Source organism: Halichoerus grypus, chromosome 7 (assembly GCF_964656455.1).
Source record: "Halichoerus grypus chromosome 7, mHalGry1.hap1.1, whole genome shotgun sequence".
Classification (NCBI taxonomy): domain Eukaryota; kingdom Metazoa; phylum Chordata; class Mammalia; order Carnivora; family Phocidae; genus Halichoerus; species Halichoerus grypus.
This window is the reverse complement of record NC_135718.1, coordinates 9885083-9913040: the sequence shown is the minus strand read 5'-3', so window position 1 is coordinate 9913040 and position 27958 is coordinate 9885083. Positions and strand designations below refer to the sequence as shown.

The following is a 27958-nucleotide window of genomic DNA, read 5'->3' as shown; positions in this document are numbered from 1 at the left end:
TCATTATGTGTCATGAATATTCTTAATTAGTTTATACACAAATGTAATTAAATACATAAGAAAAAATAAAAGATTATTACAGAGATCAGTTGTAAACACTGTATAATTGTGAATCTGCTATAACTTGGCATTAGGAGACATTAGGTTGAAAACACCAAGATAGAGAATTTTTCTTTATATTACAGACTACTGAAACACACAGAATCAATTATGGACCAGATTTTTTTACAAAAATCAAATGGAGATTAAAGAAAAATGCCAACTCTTCCACTTTTATAATTCAGAAAAAAACACATACACAGCAAGTAAAATAAATAATCTCAAAGTGCATCTTCCCAAGACGTGAGAATGTGACCACTGGACACAGAGATTGGGAAAAGAGAAAACAATGACACCATGAGAAAGAGAGAGTCCCAAGGTCCCAGACAAGCAACAGAAAAATAATTTTCAATTCTCCTTCCCTTCTCTACCACATATATACGCAGACTAGAAGGAATAAAAATAGAACAAGTATTTTCATGGAATAAGGCCCTAATCTTTCTACCATCAAGATAATGCAAAATCTCTGTGCTGTGCTGCGTATATCTGCAGCCATGGACATAAAAGGGAAATAATCTTTTGATGAGAGCCACAAGTTAAGTGGATAGTTAGGGACTTCCCAGTCCTGTTCCATATACTTTCTCACATTACTTTATTTATATTAGATTCATTTAACCTTTAATTATGAAAAAACATATACAACAATGACAAAAATATGTAAATACTATAATATTTAAGGAACATTAAGTTGTTCTTGATAGAGTAGCTTAAATAAAGACATAAACAAAAAAAGCACCCCACAAACACAATGACTTGTCATATACTAGACGAGATGGATAACTTAAAAAGCTACAGAATTACCATCAGACATTGGCCTCAGTTCTAAAAGTGGTATTCTAAATACCAGTATATAACAGACTACTATAGCAACAAAATTATGAACTATCAAGTAGGATTTCTGCTGTCATATGATGAACTCTAATCAAATGAGGAATTATCTGAAGTTCCATATAACCCATGAGAGCTGTCAAAAGTAATCTTACCGTAATGCAGAGTAGACACCCAAAGACAGGAATGAATAATCAGGATCGTAGTACAAATATACAGACGAGACACAATATGGAAGGATGTCAATCACCCCCACAGCAATGATTCTTCCATCAAGCCAATACTGCTGGTGAAAGGAGCCATAACCACAATCTGGTCCATGAGGGGGATTCTCAGCCTGTGAGAAAGCAGACATACATATGAACAGTTTGTTTTCTTTATCTTTATATTAAAAATCTTAATAATTATCCTATTATACTTTTATTTTCCGTTGTAACTCCTAAAATTTCCCATGTTGCCATCATCCTCTGCAGTCACACCCTGTAAAACTTTTTACTTGTATAAACACTGACCGAACAAAAGAATGAGAAAAAGAAATAAACTTAAGATTTTTTTAACTTGTTTAAAAATTTAACAGTAGGAAATATAAATTTCACAGGATAAGTAAATATTAAACTATATTTTCTGTTCCACATAAAATTTGGGAAAGAAACGGTGTATGAGAGAAGATGGAGAACAGAAAAGGAGAGGCGGTGCATCAGAACAGAACTGCCCCCATACTGCCAGCCAGGCCTGATCTGTGACGACCCTGCACTGAAAAGGCATATGATCCCATTATTTTTTCTAGGTAAGAGTTCTTGTGTAATTACAAAAGGGCTGTAACACTTCCTCTTTCTGGCCAAAATAAAGTTATTTCCCTACCATTATCTTAATGTAACTATAATCCACAAAAGAAATGAAGAGATTTCAGAATATTACCATTTATCTGTAAATAGTTGAGTGACATTTTTCATTTTAAAATTCAGTATGACTTTATTTTTTTTAAAGATTTATTTATTTTTAGAGAGAGAGAAAGAGCACACGGGGGGAGCAGGGGAGGAGAGCTGAGGGAGAGGGAGAGAATCTCAAGCAGACTCCCTGCTGACCGTGGAGCCTGACGGGGGCTCAATCTCACAACCCTGAGACATCGTGACCTGAGCCAAAACCATGAGTGGGACGCTCAACCCAACTGAGCCACCCAGGTGCCCCTAAAATTCAATATGATTTTAAATATAACTGTTGCTAAATGAAAATCATAAAACAAAAATTATGACACATCATAAAAAATGCTTTGCTCTAGGGATGTTAGAGATTAACAATTTAAGTGAACAAATACAACAGCACATGTATATCATTTTCATACAGCTAAAATCACAGATAATATGTATGGATACAAGTAGATGAGAATGAAGAAAAATGAAATAAGTTGGTCTACCAATATTAAAACCAGGAAAAAAAAAAACATTACAAGATAGGAAATCTACAGATCAGTATCTCTCCTAACACAGATGCAAAAATGCTCACCAAAGTATCAGTAAATCAAATCCAACAATGTATAAAAAGAATTATATATGTATGTGACAAAGTGAGATTTATTCCAGGTACAGAAGGCTGGTTCAACATTAGAAAAGTAATTTTTTAAAAAAAGCAATTAATGTAATCCATCATGGGAACAGGCTAAAGGAAAAATCCTATGATATATCAACTGACACAGAAAACACCTCTGACAAAATCCAACACCCTTTCATGACTAAAAACTCAACAAATGAGGAAGGGAAAGGAACTTCATCAACTTAATAAAGAACATATACAACAAATCTACAGCTGACATCATACTTAATGGTAAGAAAATGGATGCTTTCCCCAATAAAATCAGGAACAAGGCTATGATACCCTCTCTCATCACTCCTATTCAACATCATCATGGAAATCCTAGCTAGTGTAATAAAATAAGAAAAGGAAATAAAAGGTATAAAGATTGGGAAGGAAAAACAAAAACTGTCCTTATTCACAAATGACATGATTTATTATGTAGAAAATCCAAAGACTCAACAACAAAAAATGGAAATAATAAGCAATTATAGCAAGGTCACAGGACACTGAGTTAGCATTCTAAAGTCATTTGCTTTACTATATACCAGCTATAACTGGAATTTGAAATTAACAACCCAATACCATTTGTAAAACCAAAAAAAATCACATGGCTAAGTATAAATCTAACAGAATATGTACAGAATATATATGCAGAAAATTCTGACAGAAGGAATCAAAGAAGAGGTATTACATGTTCATGAGTCTTCATCGGAAGACTCAATATTGGTAAGATGTCCATTCTTCCCAAGCTGGTTCACAGATTTAATGCAATCCCAATCCAAATCTCAGCCAACTATTTTGTGGATATCAACGAATTTATCTAACGTTTATATAAAAAGGCAAAAGACCTAGAATAGCCAACATAATACTGAAGAACCAAGTTGAAGGCCTGACACTACCTGATACCAAGACTCAGGATAAAGCTGGGGCACCCGCGTGGCACAGGCGGTTAAGCGTCTGACTCTTGGTTTCTGCTCAGGTCATGATCTCGGGGTCATGAGAGCCCCGTCTGTGTTAGGTTCTGCACTCAGTGCAGAGTCTGCTTGAGATTCTCTCTCCCTGCCCCTCCCACTTGTAAGTGCGCTCTCTCTCTCTCAAATAAATAAATAAATCTTAAAAAAAAAAAAAACTTACAATAAAGCAATGAAGCTACAATAATCAAGATAGGGTGATACTGGTGAAAGAACAGACAAGTAGAACAGCATAATAGAATAGACAGCCCAGAAATGGACCCACATAAATACGGCTGACTGAAAGGAGCAAAGACAGTTCAATAGAGAAAGGACAGTCTTTACAACAAATGATGCTGTAACAACTGAACACCCAAATGCAAAAAAATCTAAATCTAGACACATCTTTCAAAAAAATTAGCTCAAAATGCACCATAGGCCTAAATGTAAAATGCAAAACTATAAAGCTTCTCGATGATAACATAGGAGAAAATCTAGGTGACCTTGGGTTTTGCGATGAGTTTTTAGACACAATGCCAGAAGCATAATCCATGAAATAAATAACTGACAAGTTGGACTTCATTAAAATTAAAAACTGCTTTGGGAAACACACAGAAGAACAAAAAGTGAAGCCACTGACTAGAGAAAACTGCAACACATGTATTGGATAAAGGACTGGTATTCAAGAACAGAAAGACTCTTAAAATTCAACAGTAAAAAAACAAACAGCCCAATTAAAAACTGGGCAAAGTATGTGAGCAAACACCTCACCAAAGAAGAGGTACAGGTGGCCAATAAGCATATGAAGAGATGCTCAACATCATTTGTTAGGGAATGGAAAAGAAAAAACAATGAGATAGTACTACCCAACTATTAGAATGGCTGAAATCCAAAAACCTAAATATTACATGCTGGCCAGGATGAGGAACAAAAGGAACTCTCATTCATTGATAATGGAATGTAAAATGGTACGGACACTTTGTGGAGGACGGTTTGAGAGTTTCTGACTAAGCTAAACACAGTGTTACCATATAAAACAGTAATCGCATTCATAGGTATTTATCCAGTTTGTCTGAAAACTCAGATCACACAAAAACCCAAAGGCCTGCATGCAAATGTTCATAACAATTTTATTCATAATTACGCCAAACTGGAAGCAACTAAGATATCCTTCAACAGGTGATAAACAAATCATGATACATGGAATACTATTCATCAATCAAAAGAAATAAATAATCAAGTCACAAACACACAAAATGAAGAAACCTTAAATGCATATTGCTAAGTGAAAGAAGCCAGTCTGAAAATGCTACCTACATACATTCCAAATACATCCTGTAAAAGGCAAAACTATAAAGACAGTAAAAAGATCAGTGGCGGCCATGAGCGTGGGGGATTTGGAGGTGGGATGAGTAGACATAGCACAGGGGACTTTCAGGGTGAAACTATTCTCTCCAATTCTGTACTGGTGGATATGTGACATTATGCACTTATCAAAACTCAGAACTTTACGACACAAAGAGTGAGCGTTAATGGATGCAAACTAAAAGAAAATCATTTAGGAGATTAAGGGATCCCAGGAAGGAACAGAAATATGACAAGAGAATCTAACTATTACAAATGTAAGAAGTAACCTGCCTGAAAGCAGTTGGGAGGGGAAAGGTGCTGATCTCAGTAACCTTTGGGGTCTATAAGAATGAAGGCAAAAGTAAATCTGCCATAAGCCTTGTATTCTACCTGATACAGCTGTTTTACAGGAGACAACAGGTTAACAATTCTGACATTAATACACATGTCTACTGTAAATGGATGGAGGCCTCTCACTGTTGGAGTGGGAATTTACAGACAAGCAAGATAGAATCCACAGGGTAATAGATTAGAATTGGAGACATGAGTCTCCACTATATTAAGCTAAACTGTTTAGCTTAATATAGACAAGATGGTTACATACAGTAATATTTATAGGTCTGTATACATCAAATATATGTCCATACAATAAGAGTTAGTACGCACATATTATTTCTTTACTCTGTCAGATGAGAAGGCCTAAAGAAATGACACCCTAGTAGCAACAAGCACACCCAGCACCCAGATCTTGGTTTCTCCATTCTGTAGTATAAGGAACAAGCCTATTTGGGAAAATGGCTGATTCCAGGACTAGGACAGGAAATATACAAGATAAGCCCGGCTCATCTTTTTTAAGATTTATTTATTTCAGAGACAGAGTGAGCAAGCAAGTGGGAGGAGGGGCAGAGGGAGAGAGAGAATCCCAAACGGACTCCACACTAAGCACAGAGCCTGATGCAGGGCCCAATCCCAGGACCCCAAGATCGTGATCCAGGCCGAAACCAAGAGTTGGATGCTCAATGAACTGAGCCACCCAGGCTCCCCAGCCTAGTTCATCTTGCGTCAAAATGTAAGAAAGCACTTGAAAAACAAAAAGAAATACCCATTGATGGAGTTCTATCAAAGGAGCACAGGGGACGACTAAAAGAGCTCCCAATGGCCAAAGCTGGAACAATTTGAGCAACAAAATAAAGTAGTATCAGATTACAACCCATAGTACAAAATAAATATCCATGAGTCCATACTAACGTATATGATTGAAAAAAATTAATAAATGAGGAAGAAAGACAAATTTCCCATACAGAAGAAGTCCAAAAAGTTTATGTAAATATTCTGCCCTAAAGGTAAGAGAGCATAACTCCCTCCTGAAGTGTGGGCTACACACAGGAATTCCCTTCCAAAGAGTACAGTTATGGGAAAGGGGTTAAGAGAGTAACTGCACAGGTGATCAAGGTCAACAACAGCAAACGGATGCTAGCAGTATCAGTGATTTCTAAAACTGCCACTGTTACAGTTAAAATGTTGTTTGGGCAATAAATATATCTTCAAACTTTTAAGAGCATCCACCAATAATAATAATAATAATAAATTGTCAAACCCCAGTTCTAGCATTCACTGTCACATATACCTTTGCTCTTTAAAAAGCCATGTTTATCTCCCTAGAAACAGATACAGTTTGAGGAGTAGAACAGGCAACAAACAGAAACAAAAAAAAAGGGGAAAGGATATTCATCTGTTAAAACTATACCACCTGACAGTAGGAAGGGAAAAATGAAGGGGGGGAAATCGGAGAGGGGGACGATCCATGAGAGACTATGGACTCTGAGAAACAAACTGAGGGTTCTAGAGGGGAGGGGTGTGGGGGGATGGGTTAGCCTGGTGATGGGTATTAAAGAGGGCACGTTCTGCATGGAGCACTGGGTGTTATATGCAAACAATGAATCATGGAACACTGCATCAAAAAGTAATGATGTACTGTGTGGTGATTAACATAATATAATAAAAAAAAAAAAAAAAACAAAAAACTATACCACCTGAACTGACACCAATACTCTAAACTGCTAATGGACTTGAAGTTGAATCGCCTGTCTCAGAAGCTAGACTGTTCCAAATACGTAATAAGAAATACACAAATTCCTATATATCACTGAATTTTATGAAAACCATCTTTTAGATGTAAGCAATCCCTGAGGCTTATAGGAATGAAGTGCCCTGTCTTTAAAAATAATCAGGTAGGAGAACAGCCCAGCAGTGACTCGGAGCCAGAGACAAGCTGTAGTTTGTGCTACGTAAAGGCGGGGAGCCTGCCAAATGCCAGGGAGCCTCCAAGTCAGACGCTAATTGGATGACTTTGAAATGAATCTAAATTCTTCCATAATTTCAGTTTAGCATCATTCCAGGATTCATTAAATCTAATGCGTACATTCATTCACGAAAAAATGTATTTATCAAACACGTAAGTATTGACTTAATAGGCATTATCTCAATAAGTAAATGACCAAAAGTTTATGTTAACCCTAAATATAAATCAGCCCTGCTTGTTGTACAAGCTTGAAATCTTTTTTCCAAACTGCAACTACCTTCTCAGTTTCCAATTTTAATAATTTCATTCATTCCCCAGACCTCCCATTTAATAACCTGCTTCCATTTACTTCACTTGTCTGTCCTCCTGCGAGTCCAGTCACAACCAATGTGTCCTATCACCAGCATTCCCATCTCTCAGTGCATGTGGAAGTCATCCTATCTATGTATATAGGTATGGGCTGCCTTATAAATACTGAGGAAAGAATAAGTCAGACAACTATCTACTCTGACCCCCACTACATCACAGATGAGGAAACAAGAAATCCAGGAGTCAGTTAACAATACAATGATCATTAAATCATGGAGTTGTAAACTGACATACAAACAAGCCTCCTATCCCCTAGGTCAATGCTATTTTTATGCTATCCTAAGAAAATCAGCCAATCAAACACATTTAAATATCTTCACTTTTTGAATATCCCTAAGATATCCAAATCAGTAGGTAAGGCAACATGAAAAACAAAGTATTTCAACGCATGGTTTTCAACGAGTTTTCTTAAAACTTGTTTTGCTGTATTCCTTTTCTTTCCAACATGTCTTCTGACAATTAAAATATGAGTGATTTCCTTTCCTCCCTTGTGGGAGCTTCACTGATCTAATTTTTGAAAACAGATTTAAAAAATGGAAAACAATCTAAGTGAAGGCAGAGAAGAAGCTATTTTCCAAAAAGTACATCTGGTTGCTTCAGCACTGCTGATTAATAATGATTTATGGTTCTCAGTTTGATAAGTCAATTAATATTTTCAAGTTTTTCCACAGGTACGCGGCAGCTGCGGCAAACGGGTTGGAAGTGAACCTGAATTACTGATTGTCCTGGCCCTCCGTGAAGAGATGGAGCAGCCAGAGCCCCCAGATCACTCACTTCTGGCTGGGAAATCTGGAAAAAATTCAGTGCCTACCCTGTTTCCAATACCATAAACTGAACTGATCTCACTGACATGCTTCATGTTTGTGAACATACACACATCTGCTGAATCAGTATCATCCTTCCACCTGACATAAATCTGCCGCAACAGGCTTTCCCTCAAACAGGATCCCTTAGCTCAAATTATTTAACACTAAAACATGGGAAGAATACAGAAATTTAAGGGACAGAGTAAAGACAGTAAAAAGAGAAAGAACAGCAGGTAAATCTGTGAAATCAGAAATCAGCAGAACTCCTGGTATGTCTCCCCAGTCATTCAACAACATCCTTGAAATCCAAACTCACTGAAGTTCATCATGCCATATGCTTCAATATGCTAGTATTTGGATACCTGTTGGTTTTTATGAGTAGCAACTAGAGATTACCTCTTTTGCAAATGTATGTATTTTCAGCTAACATAGATTTGTCACTCTCACCCCCACTAGGTCAGAAAGATCCACATCTTATAACAGTCCCTTCACTTAATTCTCCAAGGGGCTCAGTCCCTCAGCATCTAGTCAGTGACTAGTCTCTTCTCACTGACTGCCTTGAGAATCCTATTTCAATACTTGGGACTGTCGCATTTCTTCATCCTCTTACTTCGTTAAAGCCTATTGTTAATAAAACAAAACAAAATTAAATGAAATAAAATAAAGCCTATTAATTTTTAACACTCCAACTGTTACTTAAAAACACAGAAGGTGATACAATTATAGATTATTCAAGAAAATACACACTATTTGGGAAAGAGAAAGTAACAGAGGTGCAGGTATCATGTAAATTGGCAGCTCTCAAACTTCTTGGTCCCCAAATCTCTCTACATACTTGCAAAACTTATTGAGGAAGGCAAGGAGATTTTGCTCATTGAAGATAAGGAGTTCAGGAGATATTTATTGTACTAGATATTAAAACTAGTATTTTTAAAAATATGTATTTGTTATTTGCTTAAAAATAACAATGAATAACACTGTTAAAAAATAACTACTATATTTCCCAAAACAAAACAAAAATTTAGCGAGAAGAATGGCACTGATTTACATTTCTGGAATCTCTTTAATGTCTGGTTTGGCAGAGGATAGCTGGATCTCATACTTGCTTCTGCACTTGCTGTCATCATGCAGCCTCTGGAAAACATCCCCATATACTCATAAGAGAATGAGAGAGAAAAAGGCTAATAAAATATAATTTTGGACCTCAAGGATCCCTTGCAAAGGCTTCAGGGACCACAAGGAATTGCAGGACATTTTTGAGAGCATTCACATAAATGAATTTTTAAAAATAGGTAGCGAAGGAGGCTCTAAACTGTAAGCCATAAAAAGAAAGGAAGGACGGGAGAGTGACTTGAGTCCAGGATTTGGAATCAAAGTATCTGGAGTTGAACCCTAACTCCACTATACACTTTCTGGGTATTTTACCTTAGCAAGGCAATAACTACTTTTAAAACTATCTGTTTCTGCATTTTTTTTTTAAAGTAGGCTCCATGCCCAACAAGGGGCTTCAACTCACGACTCTGAGACCAAGCCAGCCAGACATCCCTCCATTTCTGCATTTTTAAAACAGGAATCCTACTACTGCTCACCCTCAAAGGTCATTGTGAAAAACAAATGATAAGGTACAAAGAAAAGCATCTTGCAGACCGTGAGCAAATCTGGGTCAGTTTTTGCTTTTAGTTTTAAGGGGTCTGAATGGCACACCCTAAGAGTTTACATCTGCGAGATTACACCAAAAGCTCCTGTAACAGCAGCTATTCAAATTAATAGCAGCTATCTTAATTTTGCCATAAATTAGTCAGTGACGTGATTAACAATATTGAATAGTTTACCTTTCTCATGCTTGCACCTTGCACAGTCCTGGATATGTGAAAAAATAAGGAAAGTTATTTCTCAGAAGTTCCTCCATTGCAAAGATTTAGCTGATAACAGGAAAAAATATAATAGAGCTCACCACTAGCTATACAAAAGAAAAAGCATCTTACAGGCTGGGGAAGAAGGGCAAGGTTTATGGATGAGGGGGCTCTGCAGGAGGACACCAAAGGCACTCTGCAGAAATGGCATCAATATTGATAGGCCAATTTAGGCTTCTAGTTAAACTGCTCCCCAAATGGGTGTATATGTACTCTGATAAAGTACACCTGTCTCCTGACCCACCTGCCTCCACATACACTAGGCTTAAAAAAACACTGTTAAGACTCAAAGGAGCAGACAAAGGGGGAGTTATTCGCCAGGGACCAGAGGCAGCATTTATTTGCTGGGGAGACTTAACCATGGGTTCAAAGATAGTAATAGGAAAGGTCTTCAGGGCCTTTAAGAAAGCAGAGCCTGCACTGTCCACCCAAGACATCCAAAAGTACCTCTCCCAGACCACGCCTGTTCACACAAAAATCTGCAATTAGACAATTAGTGTCCTGCATTTTTTTTAAACAGCAGTTCATGGAGGCCCCCAAAGGAAATCATTTTAAGCACCAGATTAAAAGTGTGCATTGTTTTAAAAGAACTTAGTCCTGCAATTTTTTTGCCTTTTGTTAACAGTTTCACGAAACACTGCACTGAAGTTTGGATTTAATTTTTTTTAAAAGATTTATTTATTTGAGAGAGAGAGAGAAAGCACAAGCACGGGTGGGGGGAGGGACAGAGGGCAAGACAGAATCTCCAGCAAACTCCCCGCTGAGCGTGGAGCTGAGGCAAGGCTGGCTCTCAGGACCCCAAGATCATTACCTGAGCTGAAATCAAGAGTTAGATGCTTAATTGGACACTTAATTGACTGAGCCACCCAGGCACCCCATCGGGATTCATTTTAAAAATAAAAACACAAGGATGCGCTAAACCACTATGATATCAAAATCTACCTAATTTCTTAAAAAAGAAAACCCAAAACTAATTTGAAAATTTGAAATAATATGGTCTATAATTAAGAAATGAAGAAAATAAATGAATTTAAGTTGGAAAATACAAATAGCAATGCTCATGGTGATATGTCATGCAATGATTTACAAATCAAATGTAACCAATTTCTAATTTGTTGGCAGACAATCAGTACACTAAAGATGGCCACCAACTTACACTTCCTGGCTCATCGCTATATTATATGGTAGATATAATGACAATCTACCTGGAAGACTCCAGCCCTGTTTCTAGTTATGTCCAAAAGTATGTGAAATTAAAATACTTTAAGGACCAATTCTGAGAAAATATATGGTGATTGGACATGTAGTTCCCACCAAAGAACATTCCACTTTCCTCCAATCAGAATCCTCTAAATGTCCAGGAAAAGAAAAACCTCTCCATAACCATGCACTTCCATTCACTGACACAACACTCAGGCAGCTCTTCTGGGCGGTAAGAGAATTGTACTTAACACAAGGTCTGCTTTTAATGAGTACTTGTTCCCCTGGCAAAAGCCCCCCTCCTACGAAGACAACTGTAGCCTTGAACCAGCTGGGACCATTACCCGATGGGTTTAGCTACCAATAGGCATTGTAATCACCACCACCAAGAAATATTTTGTCTTTCTAGGTTACTTTTTGGGGGCTGATTCTGACAGTAACAGAAACTGAGTACTTTGATTTGATATCCTGCTGGATGTCAACATTTTACAACCCAGCTTACATTATAGGAGATAAATTTACTGATCCTAGCCTTCAAAATATTCAATTATCTTAGGTATTATAAATTAAATAATGTTAATTCTGTAACAGGCCTGTACCAAAATTATTAGTCTATGCAGGCTTATTCTGATATTATTTCCAATCACCATTTATATTTCAATTCAAAGACAGTAACATTTAAGTGATGCTAATAAAAGAAAGTGCATGTAAAAGTTATAATATTTTCTTTTACTGTATTTTAAGCAACACTTTCTCTGCTCATAAAGAAAGCATTTGGGACGCCTGGGTGGCTCAGTCGGTTAAGCGGTTGCCTTCGGCCCAGGTCATGATCCCAGGGTCCTGGGATCGAGTCCCACATCGGGCTCCTTGCTCAGCAGGGAGCCTGCTTCTCCCTCTCTCTCCCTCTGCTTGTGCTCTCTGTCAAATAAATAAAATCTTTAAAAAAAAAAAAAAAAAAAGAAAGCATTTAAAAGTTAATTTTACTAAGTAATAAAAATGACTTAATTTTTATGGCCTTAAAATTAGGAAGAATTCCTATGATGTTCCTAGTCGCACAATTCTCTCAAGTTGCTACACAGTACTTTATACCAGGTAAACCTCTAAATGCCTCCATTTTATCAGAATCCCTGAGTTGATGAAGATTAGCTGGTCATCGGAGAGGAACAAACTATACCAACTGCCTCAATTTCTGTTGATAATCTCAATAAACAACAATTCAGTAGCATCTAACTTAAAAATTTTAATCAGCTCCTATTGACTATGTCCAGGACACTGATACCATGACAACCTTTGTGCACTTCCAAATTGGGAGAAAGAACCAAATTAAACAAAATTGTAAAATGAAATAAGCTAATTACAGTCCATTCATATGAAGAACTATTATGTAGTAAATAAAAACTATTTTTACCAAGAATTTGTAATAACATTATAAACATTTTGGGGTGCCTGGGTGGCTCAGTTGTTAAGCATCTGCCTTCGGCTTGGGTCATGATCCCAGGGTCCTGGGATCGAGCCCCACATCAGGCTCCCTGCTCAGCGGGAAGCCTGCTTCTCCCTCTCCCACTCCCCCTGCTTGTGTTCCCTCTCTCGTTGCGTCTCTGTCAAATAAATAAAGTCTTTAAAAATAAATAAATAGACATTTCTCCAAGTTAAGTGAAGACAATATAAAGTGTCATGTATGATCACAACCATATGAAAAATTTCTCTCTCTCTACAGTGTGTGTAGCACACACACACACACTTATAAAGATGGGGAAAAAAATCGAGTCCTGTCAGTACAGGGTTCATGGATGATACATATTCTTTTCTCCATTTATTTTTAATAAAAATGCAATAATGTATAATCAAGAGTTTTAAAAACTGAGGTTGAAGAATTATTAGCATGTATTAAAAAGACACAGTGGTATCTGAAATTTGATAAAGGCCAAAAAAAAATGGGTGTTCTCTTTTCATTTATTTTTTATTTAAATTCAATTTAGTTAACATATAGTGCATATAGTATATTATTAGTTTCAGGGATAGAATTTAGTGATTCATCAGTTGCATATAACACCCAGCGCTCGTTACATCAAGTGCCCTCCTTAATGCCCCTCATCCAGTTACCCCATCCCCCCACCCCTCCTCCCCTCCAGCAACCCTCAGTTTGTTCCCTAGAGTTAAGAGTCTCTTATGGTTTAAGTGCAGTTCTGGGCTTGATTTTCTATTGACTGAGTTATTTTACAATTTGGCTGGGGCAGAGGTTAACTTAAAGATTTCTGCCCAGTGGAACAAGTAACCCAAAAAGTTACAGTTTAATGCCCTGTAACTCAGTAATCAGTTGTTTTTATCTAACTTAGCAATCTCATCTCAACCTCTTATTAAATTGTGTATCTCAGTATCTGTATTTTCACAAATGCTCCTTGCACCAGTTTTAATGTGTTACTGGTTCTTGCACTAATTAATGAGTCAAATAAAATTTGACATGTGTTCATGCTCTATTTGTATGGTTATCATGCTTTTACCTTTCTGAAAATGTAGTTTAATAGTTTTGGAGTTGACCTACTGAGAAGCTCAAGTGAATACTTAATGGAGCTAAAAAACATGCAAGTGCCCTTCACAGCCTGTCTTTTCTTGACTCTCAAAGACATTCCCATAGAGCAACAGAGCTCTAACTGTGCTGTGTTTCTCTGTCTTTTTCTCCCTCTCCACTGTGTGCTTTTGTTTTTTGTTTCTGGTTCTCCTACGACCAGCAAGTTATCCCCCTTAGTGGCAGCAACAGTTAGATTTGGTTTATGGTCTGTTGGATGAATGACGTAGATCTATTCTCCACTGAATGAGAGGAGACAGAGTTTATTAGGGTTTTTTTGTCTGTATATTCGTGAGTTCAATCAATTAAGGAGAACAGCTCTTTGAGATCTGAACCCATGAGTTTCTGTGTTTACTTGTGACCTGTAGCTCAAGTTGCAGAACTGGAGCTCAGAGCTCTAAGTGTCTATGAATTCGTGATTCAGAAAAGTCTTCATTTCTTATTGTATGTGAAACATTTTCCTGCCTTCAGAGAGTACTAATGAATCATACCATCACATTTCCTTATTAGAGGAGCTCTATAAAATTGATTTATAGACATAAGTAAACATTTATATAAATCAAATATTCTCCAAATTCACAGAAAAAAAAACTCCTTACAGAAACTGTGAGCTCAGAAACAATTTTAAAATAAATCAAACTGGCTTAATAATTTTGGTTTAAGAAAGAAAAAAGGGGGGCACCTGGGTGGCTCAGTTGGTTAAGCATCTGCATTCAGCTCAGATCATGATCTCAGGGTCCTGGGATGGAGTGCTATGTTGGGCTCCCTGCTCAGTGGGGAGTCCTTCCCCCTCTCCCTCTGCTTCCCTCCCTCCCCCTGCTCATGATCTCTCTCTCAAATAAATAAAATCTTAAAAAAGAAAAAAAAGAAAAAGGGTATGTCTTTTCTCAGATTTATTAGTATTAGGTATAATATATGAATAGATTTTTAAAATAATATGAGTTTGTTTTCTAATGAAGAGGTTAAATTTCTAAAACCACTCACTGGTTTATTAATCAAAAAAGTTAACATCATTCCTACATAATGCTCATGATTTTGAAACATGCAAATTTGTGTTAGACTGAATTAAATTATAATTCTGACATTGAAAAATATTTTTAAATTGTGGTAAAATACACATAACATTTACCATTTTCAGCATTTTTGAGTGTACATTCACATGTGCAACCAGGACCACGATCCACCCACAGAACTTTGTCAGCATCCCAAACTGAAACTCTGTATCCACTAAACAGTAACTCCCCACTTCCGCCCTCCCTAGCCCCTGGGAACCTCTGTTCTACTTTCTGTCTCTATGAATTTGCCTACTCTAGCTACTTCAGGTAAGTGTAATCACATAGTATCTGCCTTTTTGTGACTGGCTTATTTCACTTAGCATTATGTCCTCAACGTCCATCCATGTCATAGCCTATGTCAGAGTCTCCCTCCTTCTTAAGGCTGAATAATATTCCATGGTATGCACACATCTTGTTTATCTCTTCATCGGTTCATAGACACTTGGGTTGCTTCTACCTTTTGGCTATTGTGAACAATGCCTCTATGAACACTGGTTTACAATATCTGTTTGAGCCCCTGTTTTCAATTTTTTTGTGAATATACCTAGAAGAGAAATTGCTGGATCATATGGCAAATCGATTTTTAATTTTTTAAGGAATTGCCACTCATCTCCCATAGAGGCTGCACCATTTTACATGCCTACAAACAATTCACAAGGGTTCCAGTTTCTCCACATCCATGCCAACATTTATTGTTTGCTCTATTTTTGATAACAGCCATCCTAATGGGTGTAAAGGTGGTATCTTATTGTGGGTTTCATTTGCAGTTCCCTAACGACTAGTCATGTTGAGCAACCGACAAACTTTTTTATATATTACGTTTTATGGTGGCTTAAACATAACTTCTAAGATTCTTAAATAGTTTTAAAATGTGGATTAATATAAATTAACAAATGCAATAAACAATCTTTGGATACCTAAGTAGATTCTAAGTAAGACTGAACACTAAAACAATGAGCATAGTATTTATAAATTTGTCCTGCTTATTTACATATGCTATAGAATGACTATATCTTTGGGTCATGTCAATAAACACGTTCATCTTTGCTACTCTGAGAAGATGTAAAAGGGATGCATAAGAACTTTGTGATGTTTGTATTTATGCACTTTCCCAGTCTGCTAAAATGCTTACATAATCAGGTAGTTCTCAATGACCTACCTCCCAGTTTCAAGAACCCAAAGCTATTACTTTATTAAAAGATATAATTCATATGTACCATATTAAAGGCAAAAATAAGAGAAATACATTTGGGTATGCAAGGTAACAGGATAACACTTGTTTTTATAGAAGAGAGTGAGGAGAATTGTTCTAAGTGTCGGCTTGCTTCAGAACATAAAAAAAAGCACGGTGAAAGACAAAACTGGAGGGACTACAGCCAGTACTAAGTTGAGGGAAGTGTATTTTATTTGCCTAGTTTATAATGCCTGAGTCTGAAAGGAAGCTACAGTTGACTCTTGAATAACATGGGGGTTGGGGCACCAACACCCCCCACCCAGCACAGTCGAAAATTCACAAATAACCTTTGACTCCCAAAAACTTAACTACTAACAGCCTGTTAGTGACAGGAAACATAACTGATAACAGAAACAGTCAATTATTTTGTGTTATATGTATTAGATACTGTGTTCTTACAATAAAGTAAGCTGAAGAAAATATTAATAAAATCATAAGAGAAAATACATTTACAATACTGTACTATAAAAAAATCCATGTATTAGTGGATCACAGTTCAAACCTGTATTGTTCTAGAGTCAACTGTACAAAACATGTTAAAATGTTGGCTGAGTTCACTCAGTTTGAGGGAGCTCTTCATTTGAGATACCCTTACTCACTTTAAAAATGAAAAAGTGAGGGTTGGGGTGATAAAGGGGCTTGTCCAAGGTCACAAAACCCATTTAGAGGAATGAGAAGGACCCAAACCTGGAATTCTCAACTTTCGGTTCAGTGTTTTTCTCACTGGACACTGCTTCTGTGGCCCCATGTCAGAACATCATCACAATACAGTAACATGTTCTATTTAATGTAATGAATTAAGATATTTCAGCAACTTACTAAGCCAAAGGATGAATCAAGAAATGTATTTCTCAATGACATAATTCTTAGGAAATGAAATGTTTCAAAGCAAGCAAAAAAGTTTACTTTATAAACTTTTTTTATATAGTTATAAATATATTTATATATTTATAACTATATATATAAGTTATAAATATATTTATAACTTAAAACTAGAAGCACTGTGATGACAAAAATTTGAACTTTACAGAGCTTAAGTCATTGAGGAATGATTTACAGTAAGTGTGTTTAATAAGTGTGACAGAAATAAGAAAGGAACAATTTTTGCATTTCTATCACAGAATACATAAAAATTAAGATGTTAATCTGTTAACTGTTTTCTTTACTTTGACATTTCCTTATATTTTTAAATCCTAACTATCCAACAAAAAGACTTTTAGTGAGGCACCACAAAACGCTTACAAGGAAAAGTAACAGAACCCCAAACTTCACAATTCTACAGATTAGTCAATATTTATTGAACACTACAACAAACACCTTAGAATTAAGAGTAACTATCTTAATGAAACTTACTTAATGTCAATTCAATTTGAGACTTGCTGGAAAAGCATCCCCCCAGTGACAACCCAACCTGATATTTTTATTTAGAACTGAATGACTGCAAACATCAAACAAGACGGACATCCCCATGGAAACTAATCCACCCCAGGATTTACCATTCAAACATTTTCTGAAGCATTCATGCATATTTAATGGGTAACGAAAATTGTCAAGGCAGATGACCCTAATTTTGAACAAAGCTGAAAGATCCTTTCAATGCAAACCACTACTTGCTAAAGGAAGACTGATCTGGCAAAGAGGTACCTGCAATGGACTGTGATTTAAGATGCCTAAACTAATCTAAGCTCCATGCCAGAAAAATCTTCAACAAGGAAATTTATGGCATTTTTCTCTTTAAGGTCTGGTTTTCTATTCTAGTAAGCTTTCTCTTATTCTCAGAATAAATTTTGATATTTTTATCACAGGAGATTGGTCTCCAGGAAAAGACTTCCAGTTTATACAATTTCACTATAAAACATAAGGTTTCAAATAACATTGGCTCAACTATCATGTGATATCCAGAAGCAAACTGGAGGTAAGTTCATGTATTCATCCAGCACTTACTGAGTGCCTGTGTGAGCCCAGGGAATCCTAGTCTGACTATCACATAAAAGATGTTTAAGCCCTACCTACTGAATAGCTTCGGTTCAACCGATTCTTGGTTAGCAGCCTCAGGAGCAGTCCCACCCCAGCCACGACTGCCCAACAGCCTTCAGACCTAACCGAATGGGAGAGCAGTCAAATGATAATCCCAATGAGTTGGGGGATCTGGCTCCAGAATTCTAACTGGGGCCTCTGCCCAACACTACTCTGCGTGATTCTACAGTATACGGGACTCAGCCTGAAAACTACATGACTCTTCCCCAACCCATGAAACTAGAAAAAACAGCACCCCTCACTTGTATCTCCCTTTTGCCCAGTGGATCAAGCCACAGCCTAACTTTCCTTTTCTAATCATTTAGTACCAATAGCAGCCTGACAGCCATTCTCTGAGATCTAGCCCCTGTTCAGATACCTCTGTTTGCCCTGGTCCTGGCTCTCTACACACAGCTGGTGCTCCCAGGCCCCAGACCAGACAGCAGGTGAAAGCTCCTCCCAGTCACCCAGCTGAACCCTCTTCCTACCCTTCTCTCCACGGCTCTCCAGTTCAGGCCAGCTCTCTGGCTACCAGATCCTCAGCATTCTTGTTTGGTAAAATTGTTTTAACTCCCTTCCCAAGTTTAACAGCTCAGTCTTCTCCACTTCAACCCTCCACTACTACCTCTACAAGCTCCCTTCAATTCTAACAAGACCCAGTTTGGGTAACAGCCATTCCCTCTTCCAAATTCTGGCCACTGGAGATACCTTGACATCTACCAGAGCCACCCCAAGCAGTGACACTTCATTTGCCTGCAGACTGAAGAGATGGCCAGGTTTTTATGGTCCTTTTTTTTTCTACTGCTACCTGCAGCTTGCAATCAGTGTACACACACACACCCAGATGTCCACGTTATTCCAGTCTATCACAGAGCTCTAAGTGAGAAGTAGCTCTCAACTTCAGAAAGAGCTTGGCAAGATGGTTTCACAAGCTATCAAAAAATACTAATGGCTAACATTTAAAATTAAGAGTATTAACTACATAGCTAATATTTAAATATTCCTTAAAACACATCTGTTTCAATATGTAATACTATCTTGGGGGAATACTAAAACTGCAAACACTACACTACAGGGATGAAGTAAGAAAGCAAGATATCAAGCTGAATCAAATCTTTTCTACAATATTTTAGAAAATTAAAGGATGAAGGGGGCCCCTGGGTGGCTCAGTCATTAAGCATCTGCCTTCGGCTCAGGTCATGATCCCGGGGTCCTGGGATCGAGCCCCGTATCGGGCTCCCTGCTCCGCGGGAAGCCTGCTTCTCCCTCTCTCACTCATCCTGCTTGTGTTCCCTCTCTCGCTGTGTCTCTCTCTCTGTCAAATAAAGAAATAAAATCTTTAAAATAAATAAATAAAGGATTAAAAAATGATATGTGCCTTTTTCCCCCAGCTTTATTTACACATGACAAAATTCACCCATTTTAAGTGTAAAATTCTGCGTATTTTTAGCAAATTTATAGAATTGTGGAATCATCACCACAATCCAATTTGGGATCATCTCTATCACCCCCAAAACTCCCATGAGCCCCTTTGTATTAAGCCTCCACTCTTACCTCTAATTCCACTGATCTCCCTTCTGACTCTCTCAATTTCCTTTTTTTGGGTAATTCATTTAAATTGAAACACAATATGTAGGCCCCTGTGTCTGGCTTCTTTCACATCATGTTTGCAAGGTTCACCCATGTTGTAACCTATATCCTAACTGGTGCCTGTTTACTGCTGAATAGTATTCCACTGTATGGATGGACATTTATCCACTCACCAGTTGACAAGACATTTGAATTATTTCCAGCTTTTGGCCATTATGAATAATGCTACTATGAACATTCACATCCAAGTCTTTGGATGTATATTTTCATTTTGCTTGGGTATATTCCTGTATTTTTGGGTCATATAATAACCCTATCTTTAATATTTTGAGGACATGCAAAACCATGGCTACACCACTTTAATATTCCCACCACGACGTATAAGGTGGCCAAGTTCTCCACATCTTGCCAACACCTGTTACTGTCTTTTGATGACAGCCATTCTCGTGGGTTTGTAATGGTATCTCTTTGAGGTTTTAACCTGCATTTCCCTGATGGATGGTGAGCATCTTTTCATGTCCTTATTAACCATTTGTATGTTTTCTCTGGTGAAATATATAATCAAGTCTTTTGCCTATTTTCTAACTACATTGCCCGTCTTACTGAGTTATGAGTTCTTTCTGTTATTGAGTCTAACAATTCCAATTTGATCAGAGAGGATTTCAATCCTTTTCAATTACTGAGATATGCATAATGGTACAGCATCTGATCTGTCTTAGTAAATGTTCCCTGTGTACTTGAAAAAATACGTATCATTATTGGGTACAGTATTCAATAGAGGTCAATGAAGTAAAACTGTGTGATGGTGTTGTTCACATCTTCTATGGTCCTTCTAGTTTTCTAATTGTTCTGTCAACTATGGAGAAAGTTGTCCCAAAGTCTCCAACTATAACTGTGGGTCGGACTCTTTCTCCTCTCAGTTCCACTGGTTTTTGCTTCATGTATTCCTGCGCTCTTATTATTGTCTCACATTTTGGATTACCGTGTCTTTATATGATGAACCGACCACTTTATTTCTATGAAACATCCCTCTTCCTTTCAGATCCAGCCTTTGCCCTAAGTCTACTTTGTCAGGTACGAATATAGTCACTCCAACTTTCTTACGATTAGCATTTGCACGGTTTGCCTTACTCTGGCCTTTTACTTTTAAATGATCCATGTCTGCACAGTTAAGGTAGAGTTTGCTTTTTGTTTTTTTTAAATCTGATAATCTTTTTTTTTTTTTGAGAGAACAAGGGAGAGAGACAGCACATGAACAGAGGGAGAGGGAGAATCAAGACTCCCCTGCTGAGCAGGGAGCCCAACGCGGGGCTCAATCCCAGGACCCTGGGTTCATGACCTGAGCTGAAGGCAGACACCTAACTGACCTAGCCACCCAGGTGCCCCAATCTCTGACTTTTAATTGGAGTGTCTGGATAGCCACTGGCCATATGCGGCTGCATAAGTTAACTAAAATCTTAAAGATTTAAAATTCAGGTCCTAAAAACCTCAGTACCTATGTAGGACCACTAGCTACATACGTGCTTGGGACAGTGTAGATGTAGAACATGTCGATATAGCAGAGTCCTGGTTCAGATCACTTATATTTAATGTAATCAGTAGGGTTCGATTTAAGTGGACATCTTGCTATTTGCTTTCTATCTGTCTCACTTGTTCTTTGTTCACCTTTCCTTCTTTTTTTGCCTTTCATGAGACTGAAAACATGTTATCATGGCAATTATTTTCACTATTGACTTAACAACTGTATCTCTTTGTTTTTAAGGCTGCTCTAGGAGAGTGGTTTTCAATAGGGAGCCAATTTACCCCTTTGGGACATTTGGCAAAATCTGGAAACATTTTGTTTCAACTCAGGGGGAGGGTGCTACTGGCATCTCTTGGGTAGAAGTCAGAGATGTTGCTAAGCATCACACAATGCACAGGATAGCACCCCCAAGAAAGATTTAACCAATCCAAAATGTCAATAGTGCCAAGCTTGAGAAACCCTGCCCTTGGGTTTACAAAATACATCTCGAACTTATCATTTCATGTAGTGCAAGAATCTTATAGCATTACCAGAGGGGAGCGGGGGTTGGGTGAAACAGGTGATGGGGACTAAGGAGGGTACCTGCTGTGATGAGCACCGGGCAATGTATGGAACTGTTGAACCACTATATTGTACATCTGAAACTAATATGACACTATGTGTTAACTAAATTAAAATTAAAACTTTTAAAAAAAGAATCTTACAGCAGTATAATTTCATTTTCTCCTTTCTATCTTATTATCGCCACATACCAACAGCTGTGATGTTGAGCTCAACCAATGTACCTCTCCGGGCTCAATTTTCCTTAAAACAAAACTGGGAATATCTACCTCACAGACACTCTGTGAGAATTAAAACGACATAAGCAAAGAGCTTAGCATAGTACCCATCCACTGTAGGTGCTAACATCTCAGTAAGTTATTATGATACCTGTTGAATGAAGGAAGATTGGAATTGATCTGAAATGAAACAGAAGGACATACCTGAACAGAAACCTAAGCCACCTACATTCACACGTGGTGAAATGTCTTACAAACACCTCCCCTGTAGCTCTCCGCCTCCGAAATGCCGATAAGACTGCACCCTACTGGACTGGCTGGCAAAGTGTGATTCGGGAGAGAACTGCAAGAATCTTTTAGCCTCTGATATATAATCCCCTTTATTTACCTACATTTAATTGAAGACATCTGTAGGTGGTGCCACACAAAATGTAATTCAGACTTAGAAATGTCAATAAAAATGTCTGTAAGGGAGAGGTCCGATGTAAACCTAGCAGGGGAGTGCACATCAGCAGCCACAGAGCCACATGAAATTAGGAATATAATGGAAATATGTTGCCTGACTTGACGAGGTGATAAAAGCTCTTTTCCCATAAAGCTTAATGAGCTCTATTAGTCTTCAGCTTACAGGAATGTAAAAGGGTCAGCCCCACAGAGGGAAGTAACTGACTCTCCACACATGGCTCCATTCAAATGACAGCAGATCAAATTACTGATGTAATTACTATAACCTGACAATTTCGTTAGATTCATGTGGCAGTTAACTGTTTAGGACTTACAACAAAGGGACATGGTTCATTCATACTAGTTTTGTGGACAAAATGAAGTTTAGAGTATCCTTCATTTGCAACTGCAAGTCTCATGTATTTTACGGTCTCTACCAGAATTATTTTTCTTTTCTTTTACTTTATTTTTTTTTTAAAGACTTTATTTGACAGAGAGACACAGCCAGAGAGGGAACACAAGCAGGGGGAGTGGGAGAGGGAGAAGCAGGCTTCCCGCAGAGCAGGGAGCCCGATGTGGGGCTCGATCCCAGGACCCTGGGACCATGACCTGAGCCGAAGGCAGACGCTTAACGCCTGAGCCACCCAGGCGCCCCGAATTATTTTTCTTTTAATCAGAATTAGGGAAGGTGTTTGGGTATTTATCATATTGTAAGTTTCCTTCTCCAGCTAAAACATAAGCTCAATGGCAAAATTAAACATTTGGGACTCCTAACACTCTCCTACTTTGGCTTTGCTTTGGCTCACGGGCGAAGGAGGTGGCAAAGGAACAGAATCCTGAGCTCAGTGCTGTTGGAAATCTGGGGGACAGCAGCCACTAACTATGCCATCAGGCAGCCCCCACAAAATTCCAGACTAGAAAAATTTCAACAGAAAGCCCTCAAGGTATTTCCCAAATACTTCAAGCAAACAAAAGCACATTGGTCATCTCTAATTTTGATTTTTTTTCCTTTCCCCATGTTCATAAGCTCAGTAAGAAAAGAGATTTAAACAAGGTAAAACACAACTCCGGATCATTAAGTGGAAAAAGCAGATCAGACAGAAAATGACAGAAACTATCACTAAAATTTGATCATACTTTCCCTCTACTTTTCACCAAAGATTAAAGCTTCTGCATGTAGATTCTCAATATTTAGCCAGATGCAATTAAAAAAATATTTGTTTGGTACAACTCTAGCTGTGCAGTTGGTAAACTCCAAGCCCTATCTATACCTGAGAGCATCCAAAGATCCTGATCTTAAGTAGCTACAATCTTGCTAGGAAGACTGTTAACCATATTGAAACATACATGTTAGGCCTTGTGTGTTTTTAGCTGACCACTGCCAGATTATGGGTAAAGTCCTGTTACTTGCAGCCTCAGCCCCACCTAGCTCACTCCCTCATCCAACCGTTAACAAATGTTCATCCAGTGCGTCCACTGTACTATTCACTACACTGAGATCAGAAACCCAAGCGAGAAAAACAGGGTCCTCTCTCACTGGGCTTACAGCTGAGAAAAATCTATTAGTGAGGTCTCTTTAGAAGGATCTTTGCCATTGTTAACACTGCCCCAGTAGCGCAGTGGACATCAAGAGCCAGCCTCCTTATTCACTCCATGTCCAGGTAAGCCAATCCAGCCTAAATGTCTTCTGCTCAAAACCATTCTTCCTGATTACTCCTCAAAGCTCTTGCTGAAATCAGAGTTCAGCCTTAAACCTTATCGGCATTCTCTTCACCTAAGCTCCTGCAATTTCTCCCCACCCACCTTTTTCCCCCAAGACTAGACCCTGTTTGCACATCTGTCAGAGACTTGCCTGATGTACTTTCCAAACACTAACTACAAAAGTCACCACTAAACACCTACCAAGGTATCTCTTCTCCCCATTGTGGCTCCTTCATGGAAGAGCAAAGGGTGAAACAATTTAACATCTTGTGTATCTTCTTAACTAATTTCTGTATGCTTAAATTATTTTTAAACTGAGATCTGCATGTATAATCTTGCGTCCTACTTCTTTCACTGTTTTGTGCATCAGCACATACTCATGAATATGCATAATCCCCATTTTAATGGCTGTAGAGTGTTCTATCCATAATATGGCTGTCTATACCATTATTTACTCCTCCTACTGCTGGACATTTAGACTGTTCATAAATCTTTTGCCATTATCAATAATGCTGTTAGGGCACCTGGGTGGCTCAGATGGTTAAGTGTCTGCCTTCAGCTCAGGTCACGATCTCCAGGTCCTGGGATCAAGCCCCATGATGGGCTCCCAGCTCAGCAGGGAGCCTGCTTCTCCCTCTCCCTCTGCCCTTCCCCCGCTTATGCTCTCTCTGTCTCTCTCTCAAATGAGTAAATTGAAAAAAAAAAATCTTAAAAATAAATAAATAAATAAATAAAGCTGTAATAAACATTTAGGCAAATTTTGTCCTCACTTCTAATTATTTCTCTGGCAGTGATTCTTAGACTAGAATTACTCAGGCACACAACCCACAGGTATGAATTTATATAGGGTGTTTAATGTAGACGACCAAACTGATTTCTGTATAGGATAAAGTTTAAAAACATCCCATCCCACCATATCATCCTAAGCATTCATTAAAAAAAAAAAAAAGATTTCTAAATAGGTAAGCAAGCATTTATCACTGTTCTTTTAAACTACACTTCTTTGATTACTTACAAGGTTAAACTCTTAAAACATTTATTATCATTTGTATTTCACCACACTATCTCATAAAATCCAACGAAAAATTATGGGAAAGAAAATAGTACATTTTAAAATTGATTCCAGGAGATCATTAAGTATAATAACCTTGTTATCACACTCTCCCCAAACTGCCTTTTAACTATATATGTTTTCACGAACAAAAGTAAGGATTTTTAACAGAAGCAAATCTTATTTTTCCATCCTTTCCTTTGTGATACTTCCCATTCTGCTATGCTTAAAAAATGCTTCATCAGGGCACCTGGGTGGCTCAGTTGGTTAAGCAACTGCCTTCGGCTCAGGTCATGATCCTGGAGTCCCAGGATCGAGTCCCGCGCATCGGGCTCCCTGCTCAGCGGGGAGTCTGCTTCTCCCTCTGACCCTTCCCCCTCTCATGTGCTCTCTCTCTTTCTCTCAAATAAATAAAATCTTAAAAAAAAAAAAATGCTTCATCAACTGAAGAGTAAATTGTATAATTTATACTGTCTTCAAATTTCTTATGGTTTGCTTTTATTGTTTTCGCCCTAAACTTCATTTAAAATTCTATGTGACAGGCATTGTGTTCAGTGTTTGCCACACACTATTTCATTTCATTTTAATAACCATAAAGTATTACTATTTCCATCTTTAGATTAACCAAAAGATGAAATGACTTGCTCATAGGCCAACCAAGCCTCTGACATTTCAAAGCCCAGAGTCTGTCCAAACATAGCTTTGTTTCCCCCTTGATCCTGGATATTTAGAAAATGTGACCAAACTTGGATGGTACTCTCTGGCCCCGTCAGTTTCCCCTGGCAATCATCGAACTGGTCTCTAAGAGTATTTAATGTGCTAGGCTGGGCTACACCACACACCCACAACGTTCCAGTAATTTCATGAACACGGTGTTACCGAAGCAGAACAGGGAACACTGCCTCTATATGGAGAGGTGCCGGAGGGCCAGGCGGTGGGCAAAACCTGGAGGCTCAACCTGAAGAGGGACAGGATTTGAGCAAGCTGGGAATGGGGGAAGGGAACATAAAGTGCAATAAACAGAAGCAAAAGGAAGAACAAGGGAAAGGCAGAGAACAGTGTCTTACTGTGTGGGGCTGCAGTACAACCCAAGAGGAAAATACAAAATACCACTAAGGTTTGAGCAGCACTTTATTTATTGAACTCACTTGAACTCATGACCCTGGGATCAAGACCTGAGCCTGAGCCACCCAGCTGCCCCTGAGTAGCACTTTAAAAACGCTGCCATGTCCACTGCTTCGTCGGAAAGGTAGGAATTATCATTTGCATTTTAAAGATAAGAAAACCCAGACTCAGGGAAGTTGCGATTTGCCCAGTGTGACCGGTAAGGGAAGGCATGCTCTGAAAACCAGCTTTGGTTCTGAGTGCAAGCATCTCTACTCCGCAGCCTCCTCTTTCCTCCTCCTTCCTCAAAGCCTCACCTGTCTTGTGTCAACTCACAGGTCAGCTGCTTTCCTAAATATCTTTATCTCACAGTGTTATCACCGGGAGTCTCAGCTCTACCCCGCAGAACCATTATAAGGACTCAAGGTGGAAGTGAATGAAGCACTGAGAGAGGGGGAGGGGAGAGGAGCGGGGAGAGAGGGAGGGAGGAGGGGACGGAGAGGGAGACAGAGGAAGGGAGCATGCCTGTGTTTAAGAAAAGCTCAGTAACAGGTAAGTCCTTTGCTCTTCCCTCATCAACTCAGGGGTTTGAAAAAGTGCTCTCAAACCAACAGAAACTTGCCTGACAACATCCCCCCCACCCCTTGACTCCTGCAGCTCTTGGTTACCGGTTAACAGCCAGGGCAGTTAAGACAGAATAAGGCTAGTGTCAACAGTTAACAAGGAAGCAGATACAGTAAGGCTCTTTACAATGCAAGACTGATTTCAGTTTACTTAAAAAAAAAAAAAAAGAAAATGTTCTTAAAAAGAAGCAATGACCTGTTATGAAGGTGAGCAGTTTTATAACTTAACAGGAATTCTTATTCTAAACAAAGTCTGTATTCATCTCATTACCATTATTGAAGAGTATGTGTTAAAACAAAATGATCACCTCTAATTTATCAACAAAACATACCAATAGTGATGTCCAATTAGTGATCCTAGTATTAAGGTCAGGGAGTAAACTCTTACCTCCAGAGGTGAGCTGCAAAGGAACCTTGTGAACTGCAGAGTCATATTTGAATATCAGGATCAGTTTCATCCAATAAATGGGAAGCAAAAGACAACAAAAAAGGAAAAAGGAAAAATTATTATTATATATCTTTTCAATAACAGCATGTAAACTAAACTTTAAAGTCAATAAAACTAACGTTTTTGATACATTGTGTGGTTCATCCACAGAGTATAGAAAAGTTCAATCTAGCCCATAGTTGGTATTTGAATTAGTGTAAATAAAATCTGTATAAAATCTATATAAAAATGAATTAAAGCACAACAAATTAGTCTTAAAAGCTTTCATTTTTTAAGGTTTCCTCTTACAACCCCTACATAATAAAACATCCTCCAAGGGAGGAGTTAGCAATCTTCCTGACAATGAATGCCACAGGCAAAATTAAGTAAAGGCCAAGAGAAGGAAAAGATAGAAACCAAAGGGGAACCAAGAAAAGAAATAAAAAGTCAAGAGCAGGCG

The 27958-nt window shown here is 38.2% G+C and overlaps 1 protein-coding gene across 9 annotated transcripts in view; it reads right to left on the bottom strand.

Annotated features, from left to right (window-relative positions):
* ATE1 (arginyltransferase 1) overlaps positions 1-27958 on the bottom strand; it is a 167561-nt gene that overhangs the window by 90153 nt on the left and 49450 nt on the right. For all 9 annotated transcript variants that reach the window (XM_078077054.1, XM_078077049.1, XM_078077048.1 and 6 more), the window contains 2 exons: positions 27460-27492; positions 1083-1264 (listed from right to left, as the gene is read on the bottom strand). In XM_078077054.1, coding sequence (XP_077933180.1) covers positions 1083-1264; positions 27460-27492 — 215 coding nt within the window. The remainder of the gene's footprint in view (positions 1-1082; positions 1265-27459; positions 27493-27958) is intronic.